This window comes from Astyanax mexicanus, chromosome 13, assembly GCF_023375975.1.
Source record: "Astyanax mexicanus isolate ESR-SI-001 chromosome 13, AstMex3_surface, whole genome shotgun sequence".
NCBI lineage: Eukaryota > Metazoa > Chordata > Actinopteri > Characiformes > Acestrorhamphidae > Astyanax > Astyanax mexicanus.
Genome location: NC_064420.1, coordinates 28,255,576 through 28,268,781, shown reverse-complemented (window position 1 = coordinate 28,268,781; position 13,206 = coordinate 28,255,576). Strand labels below are relative to the sequence as shown.

Below are 13,206 nucleotides of genomic sequence, written 5' to 3'. Positions count from 1 at the left end.
TTTTGTGTTTTTGATCAATGATCTAAATAATAAGCTACTTAAGAAGACTAAGCCTGGATAAACAGATGGACACTAATCAGCCAAAACTTTATGCACAGCAAATTCTGTTTTTTGGAATAAACTCTCCCTGAAAGTTAATATCAACTCATTTTAAGTTTGTATATGTGTGACCATCGAATACACTCTATGCCAGAGTTAAAGTAACTCTTTTCTTGAAGTCTGTGTTTAACTCTGTTCAGGAGTTAAAATCTGAACTGTTGTGGGAGTTAAAATATTTATCCCATTTAGAGTAAAATACAGCTCTCAGCTGGAGTTCATTTTACCATAATCTTCTTCACAGTTTTAACAAATGATGGCAAAATGATTAAAAAACATTGTAATATTTTAAAACATTTAGGAGTAAAAATGACAACAAAAGGCATAATTATTGAATACAATAAAAATGTCATACTTAACAAGTGTATGTCAGTGTATTTTTTCATTGCATGGCAACTTCAATACTGCACTGCAGTTCTCAGTGTACTGCCAGCACTTTGTCACACTTCACACTACAGAACATGGTAATTTGCTCTTATAGCTTACAACACATCAGCTAGGCAAACAACCATTATATAAAATATAATGAAACCTCATGGAAGGTAGCCCTGGTGGACAAGACTACACAGATGGTAAGCTGGGATTGGGAGACACGCCCATTAGAGAGTTCAGTCATGCTGCTCAACACCTTGGAATAAACTCTGAAAAACTACACCACCAAAGAGTTCCCCTCAACTCAACTTGTAGTTTAAGTTGGAGAATAAACTCACACAATTGAACACATTCACACATTTTAGTTTAACTCCACAAATTTGCTGTGTGACTAATATGCTGTTGGTGAACCACATGACTCCAAAAAAAGCTCAGTCTACAAGGCTTCTGTAGGTGGCTTGATTGGAGTAGGGCATCAAGTGGTTATCAGCAGATCCTGAAAAGAGAGTGCTGAAAGTTGCAGGATAGAGTCTTCACATCCCACAGATAAACAGCGCACATGTTCTCAGCCATTCACAAGATACAGACTCAAAAAAACAAAACAGACCCATCAGATGAAGCGATCTTTCTCCTTGTCTGTTGTAGGCGTTGTTTGACTGTGAACAGCGGTTACTTATCATGAGCTCTTTAACCAGCCCAGAGCTATGCAGCCCTATTCGCTGCTGAGTGAGATGCTCAGCGTTTTTTGTGGCACATTCCACCCATAACAGTCATAGCTCGTGCTGCAGTAGCTTTCTTGTTGGTTCAATCCAGGTAGAATACACGCAATGGTGTTTGAACATCCCATAAGTACTTTTAGTAGGTACTCTTAGTAGTATTATACATGCAGTTAATATAGTGGGTTTTCCTTCTGCAACACCCCATCCGACCTACACATAAATTTATATTAGAAATACATATTCTTTGTCTCGACTTAGTTTTATGAGCTTAACGCATATTGACAGCCCAAATAAAATCATGAATCTTATTGGTTAGATTATCCTGCTACTTTGCTAATAGACTCATTAGTACACCCTTCAAAAAATCAGCAGGAGGGTCATGCAGACACGTGGACAAAAGCCATTTTTTAAAAAGCTTTCAGGTTGGAACCGCTGTCAGTCAGATAAGAGTCCTGTAGCAACTTAAAAACGAAGAGTAATGCTTTGAATTAGTTGCTGTTTTTTTATTTGAGTTAATTTATAAAATATATGCTTATAGTTTACAATAACTATAATATATATTTCCTGATTAAATATAATGTAATGATTTACATGCACCTATTGTCACCCCTTCTCTGAAGGGTTAGAAGGGCCTCACTGCACACCACTGGATTATGCTAACTGGGGTAATCAGTCCACAGTTGTGGTGTCACTTTTAATCACACATTGACTATGAGTTGAGTTGTCTTCTAGCATATAACCCTGACTATGCTACAACAACATTTATGTTCTTTAACAAACTGTCATTAGCTAGGTTTTTTAAGTTTTAAAAGTTAATAAATTATGCCCCTTTTTACAGTATTTATTTCAAATTTGAAAAGCAGTGTTCAAGCTGGACCAAACGTACCGAAGCGCGACTGGGTCCGGAAAAAAATGCCAGTATGAAAATGCTCCAAGCATGAGAACCAACCCAGCTGGCACACAACTGACTTTCAACGTTAAAATGTGTTTAAAATATGACTAATGTAATGTCTGTAGTTGTTTCAACGTTGAAACAAAGTTGAATCAACATGTAATGTTAAATGGTCATGCTAACATTGAAATGTTAAGGTTGAATCAACATAATGTCCTCAACCTTCTGCCCTTTGAATCAGCATTTTACATTTCATCACCATATAATTTCTAAAAACGGTTGCATGGAGGAATGAAACAGTGTTTTACTTTTATTTGCAGTAACTGCTTTTTAATTTAAAACCATATTCATGTTCTATTTGTTTAATTGTTTTAGCATTTTTGAGATCAGATGTTGAATCAGATTGGTAGTGGTGAGTAACTTTCTTTATACTCAGCTTTACTACAGTGATGTAAGTTTATTTGGGAACAGTTTGTTAACCATACGATTTTTAGGAGTTTTAGTGAGCTATGGTTTATTAAAGGTTAAACGTATGACACTGAAACAACGTTGCTATATGAACATCGATTCACTTTTCAAAATCAACATTGATTCGACGTTGATTCAACCATAACATCTACAACGCCTGTGTTGAAATCTACTCAACTCTGAAAAGCACACAGTCGTCTATAACTGTGCCTGTCTTAATTTATAGAATTATAGTGTTCATTTCCTTTGTATCCTGTCGCTAAAGACATTTTCTCTGGTATAAAGTACAGCTGAGTGCTCACTGGTTCCTAAACCCCGCCCCAAATTTCAGTAGTGGGTTCTGATTGGACAGTGATTACATTTCATTGTGGCACGAATTCCGCGCTGCTCGTAAATGGAATGCAATTGCTGTGCAGTGCAGTGTAATTCGATTTAGAACATTCACAGCATCACAGAGTGGAATACAATTGATGCAGTTGAGCTAATGGCATTTTAAGTGCAATTCTGAAACAAATTCTGCGTTTGGTTTTGAAAATGTCAGTTCTTGTCTATTGTTTTTTTAAAATACAGAGATCAAGTGCAGTGAAATGTAATTTAATACAGCGGTTTCGCAGTTCATTTTGGCATGCATTCTGCATGTTAGTGTGGAAAAGATATTTTTCATTTTGTAGAATGCATTTACATTTTCCCATGGTAGTGTTTGCTTTTCAATTTGCCACTAATTCTTCTCAATAGGACAAGAGCTCTGAAATAGAAAGACTCACCAGTAGTCATCCAGTAGAGCTGCACAGGTGGAATTCCTTTAGGGGGATTACATTCCAGAATCACTGAATCCCCCTCATTCACCACCTTAGGCTCGATTTTTTCGTTTGGAAACTTTGGTGAAGCTTTGGTGAAGACAAGTACAAACCAACACCAAAAAAAAAAACATGTTAATATACTGAAAAAATTATGAGAGAAATTTACTTTTAAAAATGTCGCAACTTTCTGCATTTGCTTTTTTTTTAAGTAAATTTAATTTCATATAAATTTAAGTAACTTCAACTCGGTTTCAAGACTTAAATGTTACATAGAGTAAATAAGTGAACTGAACTTCAGTCAATCCTTTCTTTTAGTAACCTTTACTTCATTTATTTTTGCTGAATCAATCCTTTATTTAAGTAACCTTTAATTAATTTCTGTTGTCTACACTGTGATTTAGTGCAGATACTGTACTTATTAGTGCACATTTTATTAGTAAGCAATGTAGAAATCCAGGTTCTTCCAAAATGTTCACAGTAATACATGATTTAATGACGCTTAAGTTAAAATACGAAAGGTATTGATGAAAGAAGATGACTTACCAGGCACAATGAAAACCGTTTCCTCTGATACTGCTGTTCCCAGTTTGTTGGAGGCGTAGCATCTGTACGTGCCCTGATATTTCACAAGGTCTCTGATTTTTGGTATAATAAACGTCCCACTGTCCTCATGTTGTATCAGCCTGGAGTCATCATCTAAATTAAAGTCCTGTCCATTCCTAGTCCAGTGAAACCTGTTCAAAGCATACGCATAAATATTTCATTATTTAATACCGTATTTTTTACACTACAAGGTGCACTATTAATGAACATCTATTTTCATGCATAAGGCACTCTGGATTATAAGGTGCACTTCAAGAAACACTATAAGGAACTTCTAATTCAGCAGGTCTTGCCGCTGGATGGTGGTGGGGGGTAGCTAACTAAGTTAAGTAAAGCTAAGCTAAGTAAACAAAAATGTAATAAAAAAGACTTTCTTTTAAAGTCAAATGAGCTCTGGATGTTAATCTACACAGATTTCTCTCCTAAAAACTGTTTATTTGGGTGAATAAAGTGCTTTCGTTTATTTATAGTAAACTCAGATTCCCAAATTTCTTCAGCACTAAAGCTGGAGCATTAACATTAGTGGCTAACTGCTAGCAGAAAGTGGCTAATGCCACACAACTGCGCTACACTTCTGAGGAAACCTGAGTGTTCCGGTAAGTCAGGGCGCTATCAGCTAGCGGTTTGTCCCACGTAGCTTGTTTTAACATGGTAAACATGCACACTACAGTCCGATATTCTCACTTCTGAACAGTAAAAGTGCTAGCGCAGTTAGCAAGTAATGCTAATGCTGCTCCAGCAGTGCTAGCTGGAGAACTGAACTAAAAACTCCTTTATAACTCTGTACTTTAGCAGAGGGGCTTTACTGCTCCTTACAGTTTTACTGGTAAAATTCATACCTAAGGCACACTGATCATTTTTGGGAAAATTAAAAGGTTTTGGCCTTATAGTGCAAAAAATGTGGTATATTATTTTTTCACACAATCTCTCATTTTAACTAAATTGTGTAAAACATTAATCAACAGCAGGTGGGGAACTGGTTCTACTCACTCTGGTTTAGGGTTGCCTTTGGCTTCACAGGTCAGAGTGAAACTATCATCAAATGGTAAGGTGATGAGAGAGGCTGGAGGATGGACTGTGATTACTGGCAGCTGCTCCACTGCAGAAAATAGACATACATTTAGAATTTAGGCAGAACAGCAAAAAAAAAAAAAAAGGTTAACAGTTGTACACAAACATTTCAGCACACACAGTCAAATGACACAGTATTGGTAATGTTCCTATTGATAAAAAATAGGGCTGCAACGATTAGTCAATATAATCGACAATTTCAATCAATTAAATGTATCGACTACAAATGTCATTGTTGATAAATTGATAATTTGTAGCAGTACTGCATTACACAAAGTGCTGGTGACAGAAGCACAATAAAGGATGATGGGTAAATGAGTTTACACTCAACTCTGTCTGTGTCTCCAAAAGTGCCCAAACAGTACTTTCCATATTTAAACAGCATCTAGATATTTAAGTACCTTTTAAATCTCATGTTCAGCTGTTTCTATTGTTTTTTTACGAAGCCCATAAAGTGACATCATGTAAAAAAAAAAAAAAAAAAAGTGAGATCATTAAGTTGTGGCCACGACTTATTAAGGCATGGGAACTATTAGGGATGGGGCCAAAATGTCCTTTTGTTTCACAGCTATTAAAGCAAGCAGCTCTCAGGGGTTGTGCACAAAATGACTGCATACTGTCTGTGTCTGAGCCAATCAGCTTTTAGTATGAGAATTAAGTTTCTTTTACTTAGAATTATTCCATGTCTCACTGCAAGAGACTCCAAAATATCACCATATCATCATTATTTAGAGATGAAAATAAAAATAAAGCAGTTCACTCTCCATTTTCTTACTAAAGATTATCACTTGGATTGAAGCTTGATGTAATATTCAGTTTCTTCATGAGCATTAATTTACAGAAAAGCAAGTTTTATTATTCTCCAGCTTGATTTAATTAACTCGTTCCCATGCTTTAATAAGTCGTGCCCGTGCCTTAATGATCTCATTCCCATGCCTTAATTATCTCGTTTTCCAAGCCTTAATTATCTAAATTCCCACGCCTTAATTATCTCATTCCCACGCCTTAGGATCTCATACCCACAACTTAATAAGACGTGGCCACGCTTTTTTTGCGGAGCACCTTAGGGGCTCCATAGTTTTTAGAGAAGGAGGACATGGCAGCAATAATCATTGACTAATCAACTAATAGGGGTGTGCCATATCGTATCGTATCGTGCGTGATAATATCGCCAACATTCTTGTATTTTTTAATATCTCAGTTAGAGGTGTGCACTAGCATATCATATACAATAATAAAATGTAAATTTCAATTTGTTGCAGTAGTGTATTTTTGATTTTTTTTATTCAGTGTTTTGTTATATCGCCAAGAGTATCGTTATCGTGAAAAATACCATGAAATATCATGATATTATTTTAGGGCCATATCGCCCACCCCTATCGACTAATAAAAAAAAAAAACATCAGAACAACAAAATCACAATACTTTTACCGTTAAAAGATACAAATGTTTTCATTCTTCTCCTTTTAAAGGATAACTCCGGTGTCTAATAGACTTGGGGTGTAGTGAAACATAATAACGAGTACAAACTTTCGACAAATAGCCCACCTCCATTTACCCCCAGCATTTTGAAATACAGCACTTTTAGCCAATGCTCCCAACAGGCTTACAATACTAGTGATGGGGGCATAGAGTAACTCGTGGAAAGAAATTGCTATTTTTACACCATTAACAAGCTCAAAGTAGCTCCACACTTCATTGGTAGAATTCTGAGGGCCCTGACATTTAAAACGAGACACTGAAAAATAAGAAAGTGCACAGATAGTTTAATAAAACAAGATTTTTCATACACACAGTGCCTTCAGGTAGTTCTCTGGGCACCACTATGGGTAGGAAAGCAGAACAGATTGCAAAATTATAAAATGTGGAACAGTTTAACAGCTTAAATTCATGCATTTCCACTCTGAGCTTGTTAATAAAATAGTAAAAATATTGATTTCTTTGCATGGGCAACACTATGCCCCTATCACCAGCATTGTAAGCCTGTTGGGAGCATCAGCTAAAAGCTCTGTATTATGAAATGCTGTGGGAGAACAGAAGTGGGCTATTTGACAAAAGTTCGTACTCGTTATAATGTTTCACTACAACCCAACTCCATTCCACACCAGACTTCTCCTTTGAGTTATTATATGATAGATGACAGAGATTCTTTAAAAAGAGACAGATTTTTTGAAGGTTACTTACACTGTGGAGGAATGTGAACACCAAAGGCAGCAGATAAGAACGCCAACAGGAGCCCAACAGCAAGGCCCCCGAGCCCCCTCATCCCATCAACCTGAAGACGACCCTGGCCCCCGGCAGCTTCTTACTCAACAGACTGAAGGTCTATGTCTGTGAAGAGATTTATAAACACAGATCAGACTTTCTGTAAGACTTTAAAAAGACTTTTCTGTGAGTGGAATTACATACAACACACAGAGAAAGTAGGGAGTTAGCCTCTAGGGCTATAAAGCATTCAGACAGGATTTGCTTTCTCTACCATCTCAGGTACTTTTCTCCATCTCACTTTTTAAATGACAATTTTATATTTTAAGGGCCAAGACTATCCAAACCAAACTAGCTATTTGTGTGTTTGTCCCCTCCTCCTCAAGAAATCACTTAAATGAAACCTGTCTGACAACATAAAGCAGCTAGAAGATCTCAAAAACCAACACATTTTGCCAAAATTCAAAAACAGAGATGAGAAAACAAAGCCACTGAGATCTATCAGTCTGGTCATTTCTAAGACTTTGTGACTCCAGTGAATCACAGTAAAAGGTTATTATTCACAAATGGAGAAAACATGGTGAACCTTCCCAGGAGTGGCCGGCCGACCAAATTACTCCAAAAGGGCATGGACAACTCATCCAGGAGGTCACAACATATAAAGAACTACAGGTCTCATTTGCCTTACTTAAGGTCAGTGTTAATGATTCAAGTGAAAATGGTCTCCATGGGAGATTTCCAAAATAAAAAAAAAACAATATAACACAACGGCTCATCTCACACTTGCCAAAAAATATCTTTATAATCTCCAGAACTTAAATATTTTTTGGACTGACGTGACAAAAGTGGAACTTTTTAGAAGGTGTGTGTCCCGTTACATCTGGCGTAAAACTAACACATAACTTCAGAAAAATAACATCATACTGAACGTAAAACATGTGATGGTCTGGAGCTGCTTTGCTGACTCAGGACTTGAGCAACTAGCAGTAATAGATAGAACTAGGAATTCTACTGTTTATCAGACAATCCTGAAGGAGAATTTCTGGTCATCTGTTCGTGACCTCAAGCTCAACCGTACTTGGGTTCTGCCGCAGGACAATGACCCAAAGCACACAAACACGTCAACCTCTGAATGGCTTAAGCCTAGTGGCCTGATTGAGATGCTGTGGCAGGGTATTTAACAGAAGGTTCATGTTCGAAAACCCTCTGAAGTGTCTGAATTAAAAAAAAATCTGTAAAGAAGAGTGGAACAAGATTCCTCCAAGGAGATATAAAAGATTCATGGACTTATAGACGTCATAGAGTTCTTAGGTTTAGAGGGCAAATACTATTTCACACAGGGCTAGATTGATTTTTTTTACATGTTTACTGTACATATAATACATCTTAAAGATACAGATGACATTGGCAAAGTGGTGAAAAGTTAAAGATAATTTGAGAAAGGTGGAAAAATGCCACGTAAAAAGAATTATGACCACATGTGATGCACAAAACCTCAAAACATTACATAAATCAACCTCAGAGGAAGAAAACTAAATGACAAGGAATGTAGCATTTCTGTATTTGCTCTTTAAAACCCTATCACCTGAGGCTAAAAGAGAAAAGAACATCTCTTCTTTCACTGGATCATCACAGCATTCTCTTTTACAAGTGGCCACAACTTTTACTTTGGTTACTCTCTCTAAAAATTCTTAAACAAACACTTGGTTTCATGGCTTCTCAGGCTTTAACTTGCCAGAAGTGACCCAGCCAGAGTAAACATGTCAAAAACCTATTCCACTCGCCAGAGGCTCATTCCACGCATAATCCCTCACACTCACGACACCCAGTCAAATACTTCAGCTACCTGCCACTGCAAATTAGCACCTACCCTTTTCTACTGATGCTCAGGGTCCAATCAATAGCCAGAGGTCATGTTTAATGCTCCACATGGATCAGTTTGTTGGCAGTGGGTTCTAATTTGGATGATTGGACGATAAAAAAAAAAAGCCAGGGAGCAAACCTCCTCATCTCACTGCTCAATCTTAAGCAGAAGCAAAGAACAACGCTTCTGCTTTAAATAAAGGAATGCTAATAAAGGACTTTCTTTTTATTAGTGCCAAGGAAGTAGATGCAACAATTTACGGTTAAGAAAACAATTCTGCCCACATGACTCAACAGGTTAGAGCACTTCAAAGTGTTTAGAATGAAAAGTTCATAGAAAAGAACCGAGGAGTACAGTGTTGCTGCTTCAACTACAAGAGCACAACTTCATGTTCCTTCATGTTTTTATTGAACAAACAAATAATAGGTAGCACAGAAAAATGGTCATTTGTTTGGATGTAATTTCATAGTGGTGTTAAACGATATTCTGTGATTACTGAAGTGCAATGAATTGAACATGTTTTTCTTAAGACGCAAGTTTTTATAGTGGATATTTAAATGTAAATAAAAGAATTAATGTAAGAAATGTAAATGCAATTATATTTATTATAGTGATGTCATTTAAAATACTAATAAATGCTTGTATTATGTATATGTTTGAGGGGAGATAAAAACAAACAGGGGGTGCTGGAATAATCACTTTAAATGTTTTATTCTATAAACTACAAACAACATTTCACCCAAATTCCAAATAAAAATATTGTCATTTACAGCATTTATTTGCAGAAAATGAGAAATGGCTGAAATAACAAAAAAGATGCAGAACTTTCAGACCTCAAATAATGCAAAGAAAACAAGTTCATATTCATAAAGTTTTAAGAGTTCAGAAATCAATATTTGGTGGAATAACCCTGGTTTTTAATCACAGTATTCATGCATCTTGGCATGTTCTCCTCCACCAGTCTTACACACTGCTTTTGGAAAACTTCATTCCACTCCTGGTGTACAAACTCAAGCAGTTCAGCTTGGTTTGATGGCTTGTGATCTTCCATCTTCCATCCATTTTCAATTTTGGTAAAATCAAAGAAACTCATCATTTTTAAGTGGTCTCTTATTTTTTTTTCCAAAGCTGTATGTCTTGATATGATTACAATTATTATAATGTTATCATATTATGTGTTGTTTGCAGGCACACAATCTCAGGTTTGAATGGTTCTTTCCGCCACATCTCATAAATGCCTGATTGGGCTTGTTTGGGCAAATGTAAAGCCACACATTTGTTGGAACTCTACAGAATTCTACATCATTATTCCATCATGAGGAATTCATAAAGCCCATAGAGGACTGCAAACGGTCACACCAAGCAGTGAATCAGAGCGGCCACGGTCAATAACGTGTTTATATACGGACCAGAGGACCCAACCCATACCATGGGAATACTGTACATTCCACACCAGTATGGAACCATATATCTCACCAGCCTGAGAAAGTGTACTGAGTACACAGCTTCATGCAGCACAAACAAACCCTACCATCAGCCCAAACCATCCATGCTACATGTTACCAGTATTCTAGAGCCCTGTTAGCAACCTCATGAGGCCAGGTGAGATACTGTGTACCCACTCTGGTGGGTCTTCTTGTCCCATACCCCATTGGAAGCTTAAGATCCCTCCATTGACACCCTCACTTACAAGATAACACATTACAACCTACCCTATTTTTTGGACTATAAGGTGCACCGGATTATAAGGTGTCTCAATGAACGTCTATTTTCTAGTCTACTTTTATACATAAAGCCTACTGGATTATAAGGCACATTAAGCGACACTAGTAAGGATGCCTACATCAAAGTGAGCACGTTTGTCGACATGTTTCCCTTCTAATGGGGAAGCTGGAAGAGGAGCCTAAGTAAACAACAAACTCTTAAAAAAACATTTTCTTTCCAAGTCAGACCAGCTCTGGATGCGGATGCAAATGCGAGTTTATAAGCGTATTAAACAGGAATAAACCAAAATAAACATATAACAAGGCAAATAAACAGACTGGGTAACTATGAGAACTACAGATTGCACAACGACTGAAAAAAAGAAAAACCTACAAAGGAGCAGACGTAAAAATGCACAAGAACCGACAAAGAAGAATGGAAATATACAGACTATAAATACACATGGACCAAAACAGGAAATGGGAAACACCCGAGGAAAGGTAACGAGGGGGCGGAGCTACAAATGAAACACAGGTGAAAACACTAAAGGCGGAGACACAGGAGGAACACAGGACCACATGGGGCATGACACAGACATGGAAAAGGAAAGGCAAACAAACACAGAGAGCAGCAAATACACGGAGAATCATTTTTGTTTAAAGAAAAGTTGATATATAATATATATACACTCTTCAAACTCTTTCAAATTGTACATTTGCCTCCTACTTATACAGTCCAACCTTTTAGAAACACCAGTTTGAACTAATTGTTTTTGTGAAGTCACAATAGCTCAGGTGTTTATCTTCCTATTCTGCCTGGAGCAGTTTAGCCTCAGCCATTACTGCTGAAATTCCACAGAATTTCTGAACCTGGACTGTTTTCAGAAAACAACATGACACAGAGCAGCCAATCAGATCAGATCAGTTTCTGAGATTAGTCATAGACGCACACTAACAGAGGGGGTATATTATTGTGCAAAATACACCTATTTTCGTTTTGCCCCAAAAACTATTGCACAACATAAAATAAAAAAGAAAAATTATAGCATATGAGCCTTGGAATATTATTTCCCTCTTCTATAAGCTTTGTTTTTAGGGCCAATATCAAAATACTGTGCATCTTGGCTATTAAACGTGCATTACAAATTAGTTTAACAGAATGTAAAATACAAGGAAGGCTGCAGAATTGTGTCTCACGGCTCGAGGAAGAGGGATGTTTGTGGACAATATAACCGAAACACCTTAACTAATGATCATGGATTGCACACATTCCTTTTAGACATTAATCATCGCTAATACTAAACAGGAGACACTAGCTAACCTAGCTAACCTAGCTAACCTAGCTAGCAGAGCTGCGTTACATACGTTACCTGCCTCCAAAAAAAATTAAACAGGCTTACCTTTCTAAATATCTTGGTGAAGAGACAAAATAAAATAAAAATATTTTTATTCCACATATTATAGCATATAAGCCCCGGATTATTATTATTTCTTCAATCAGCAAAGTTTTTAGGGTTTATGTCAGGGATCGACAATAGGTCGTAAGGTTGTTTAAACTATAACCATAATGAAAAAAAAAATAATAATAAAATGCTTCTCTGGTGAGCTTTTGTTTACATTCCTCCCCTGTCTCTCTGTCGCGCTCAGCGTGACTTTAGTTTCCACCCATTCCCCTTTTTTCCGCCCGTTCTTGGGCTGCCTATCTCCTTATAAGGGCGTTTCTCCCAACCGTGTACCAATTCTCTAGCCGGGGCAGCGGTAGTGTATTGAACCGCGACCCTGACGACACGGGTTCAATCCTGCATATTTATCTATTTATTTTTTTCTTTCTTCTTGGGTTTACCTGCTTCAAGTTCAACTTTTCTGCAATTGAGTTCAACAACCCTCTGGGCTGGAGAGCTAATAGTCTGTAACACTCATCCTATTACACTTCATTTTTCCAAAACAGAATTTATTTTTGTGGCCCGCCATATAATGGCTTGGCAAATATCTGGCCCGTGGCCAAACTTACTTGCCGACCCCTGGTTCATATCAAATTAAAAGTTTGAAAAAATGTCTATATTTTTGTGTTGTTTGTTTGTTCTCACCAGGGCCCTTTCAAGAATGCTGAGGCCCTAAGCAATATGGACGAATAACTCCACTTCACGACTGAAGCTGAAATTTTATATTTTGCCGGCTGCAGGAATCAAGAACCTAGCTGGATGCCTATTGTCAGCAACTACACCCTGCGCAAAGTTCGTCACAATGCTCATTGCTATCTTACAATTATAAGTGCTCTTTTAGGATCTCAGTCTTTCTATATGGAATGACAGATCCCACTTTGCAGATTGACCATGAAGAATCTTCAGAAAGGCTTTGAAGATGTTTTAAATAAATAAAAAAATAAATAAGTACATGTAGAGGATGACTGGTT

General features: G+C 37.1%; 1 protein-coding gene across 8 annotated transcripts in view; it reads right to left on the bottom strand.

Moving 5' to 3' along the window:
- The window catches only part of chl1a (cell adhesion molecule L1-like a), a 148,987-nt gene that overhangs the window by 75,946 nt on the left and 59,835 nt on the right, over nucleotides 1-13,206 (bottom strand). For all 8 annotated transcript variants that reach the window (XM_049462757.1, XM_049462761.1, XM_049462756.1 and 5 more), the window contains exons 2-5: nucleotides 7,206-7,352; nucleotides 4,941-5,049; nucleotides 3,891-4,081; nucleotides 3,312-3,434 (exon numbers count right to left, since the gene is read on the bottom strand). In XM_049462757.1, the coding sequence (XP_049318714.1) occupies nucleotides 3,312-3,434; nucleotides 3,891-4,081; nucleotides 4,941-5,049; nucleotides 7,206-7,287 (505 nt within the window). In that variant the 5' untranslated portion in view covers nucleotides 7,288-7,352. The remainder of the gene's footprint in view (nucleotides 1-3,311; nucleotides 3,435-3,890; nucleotides 4,082-4,940; nucleotides 5,050-7,205; nucleotides 7,353-13,206) is intronic.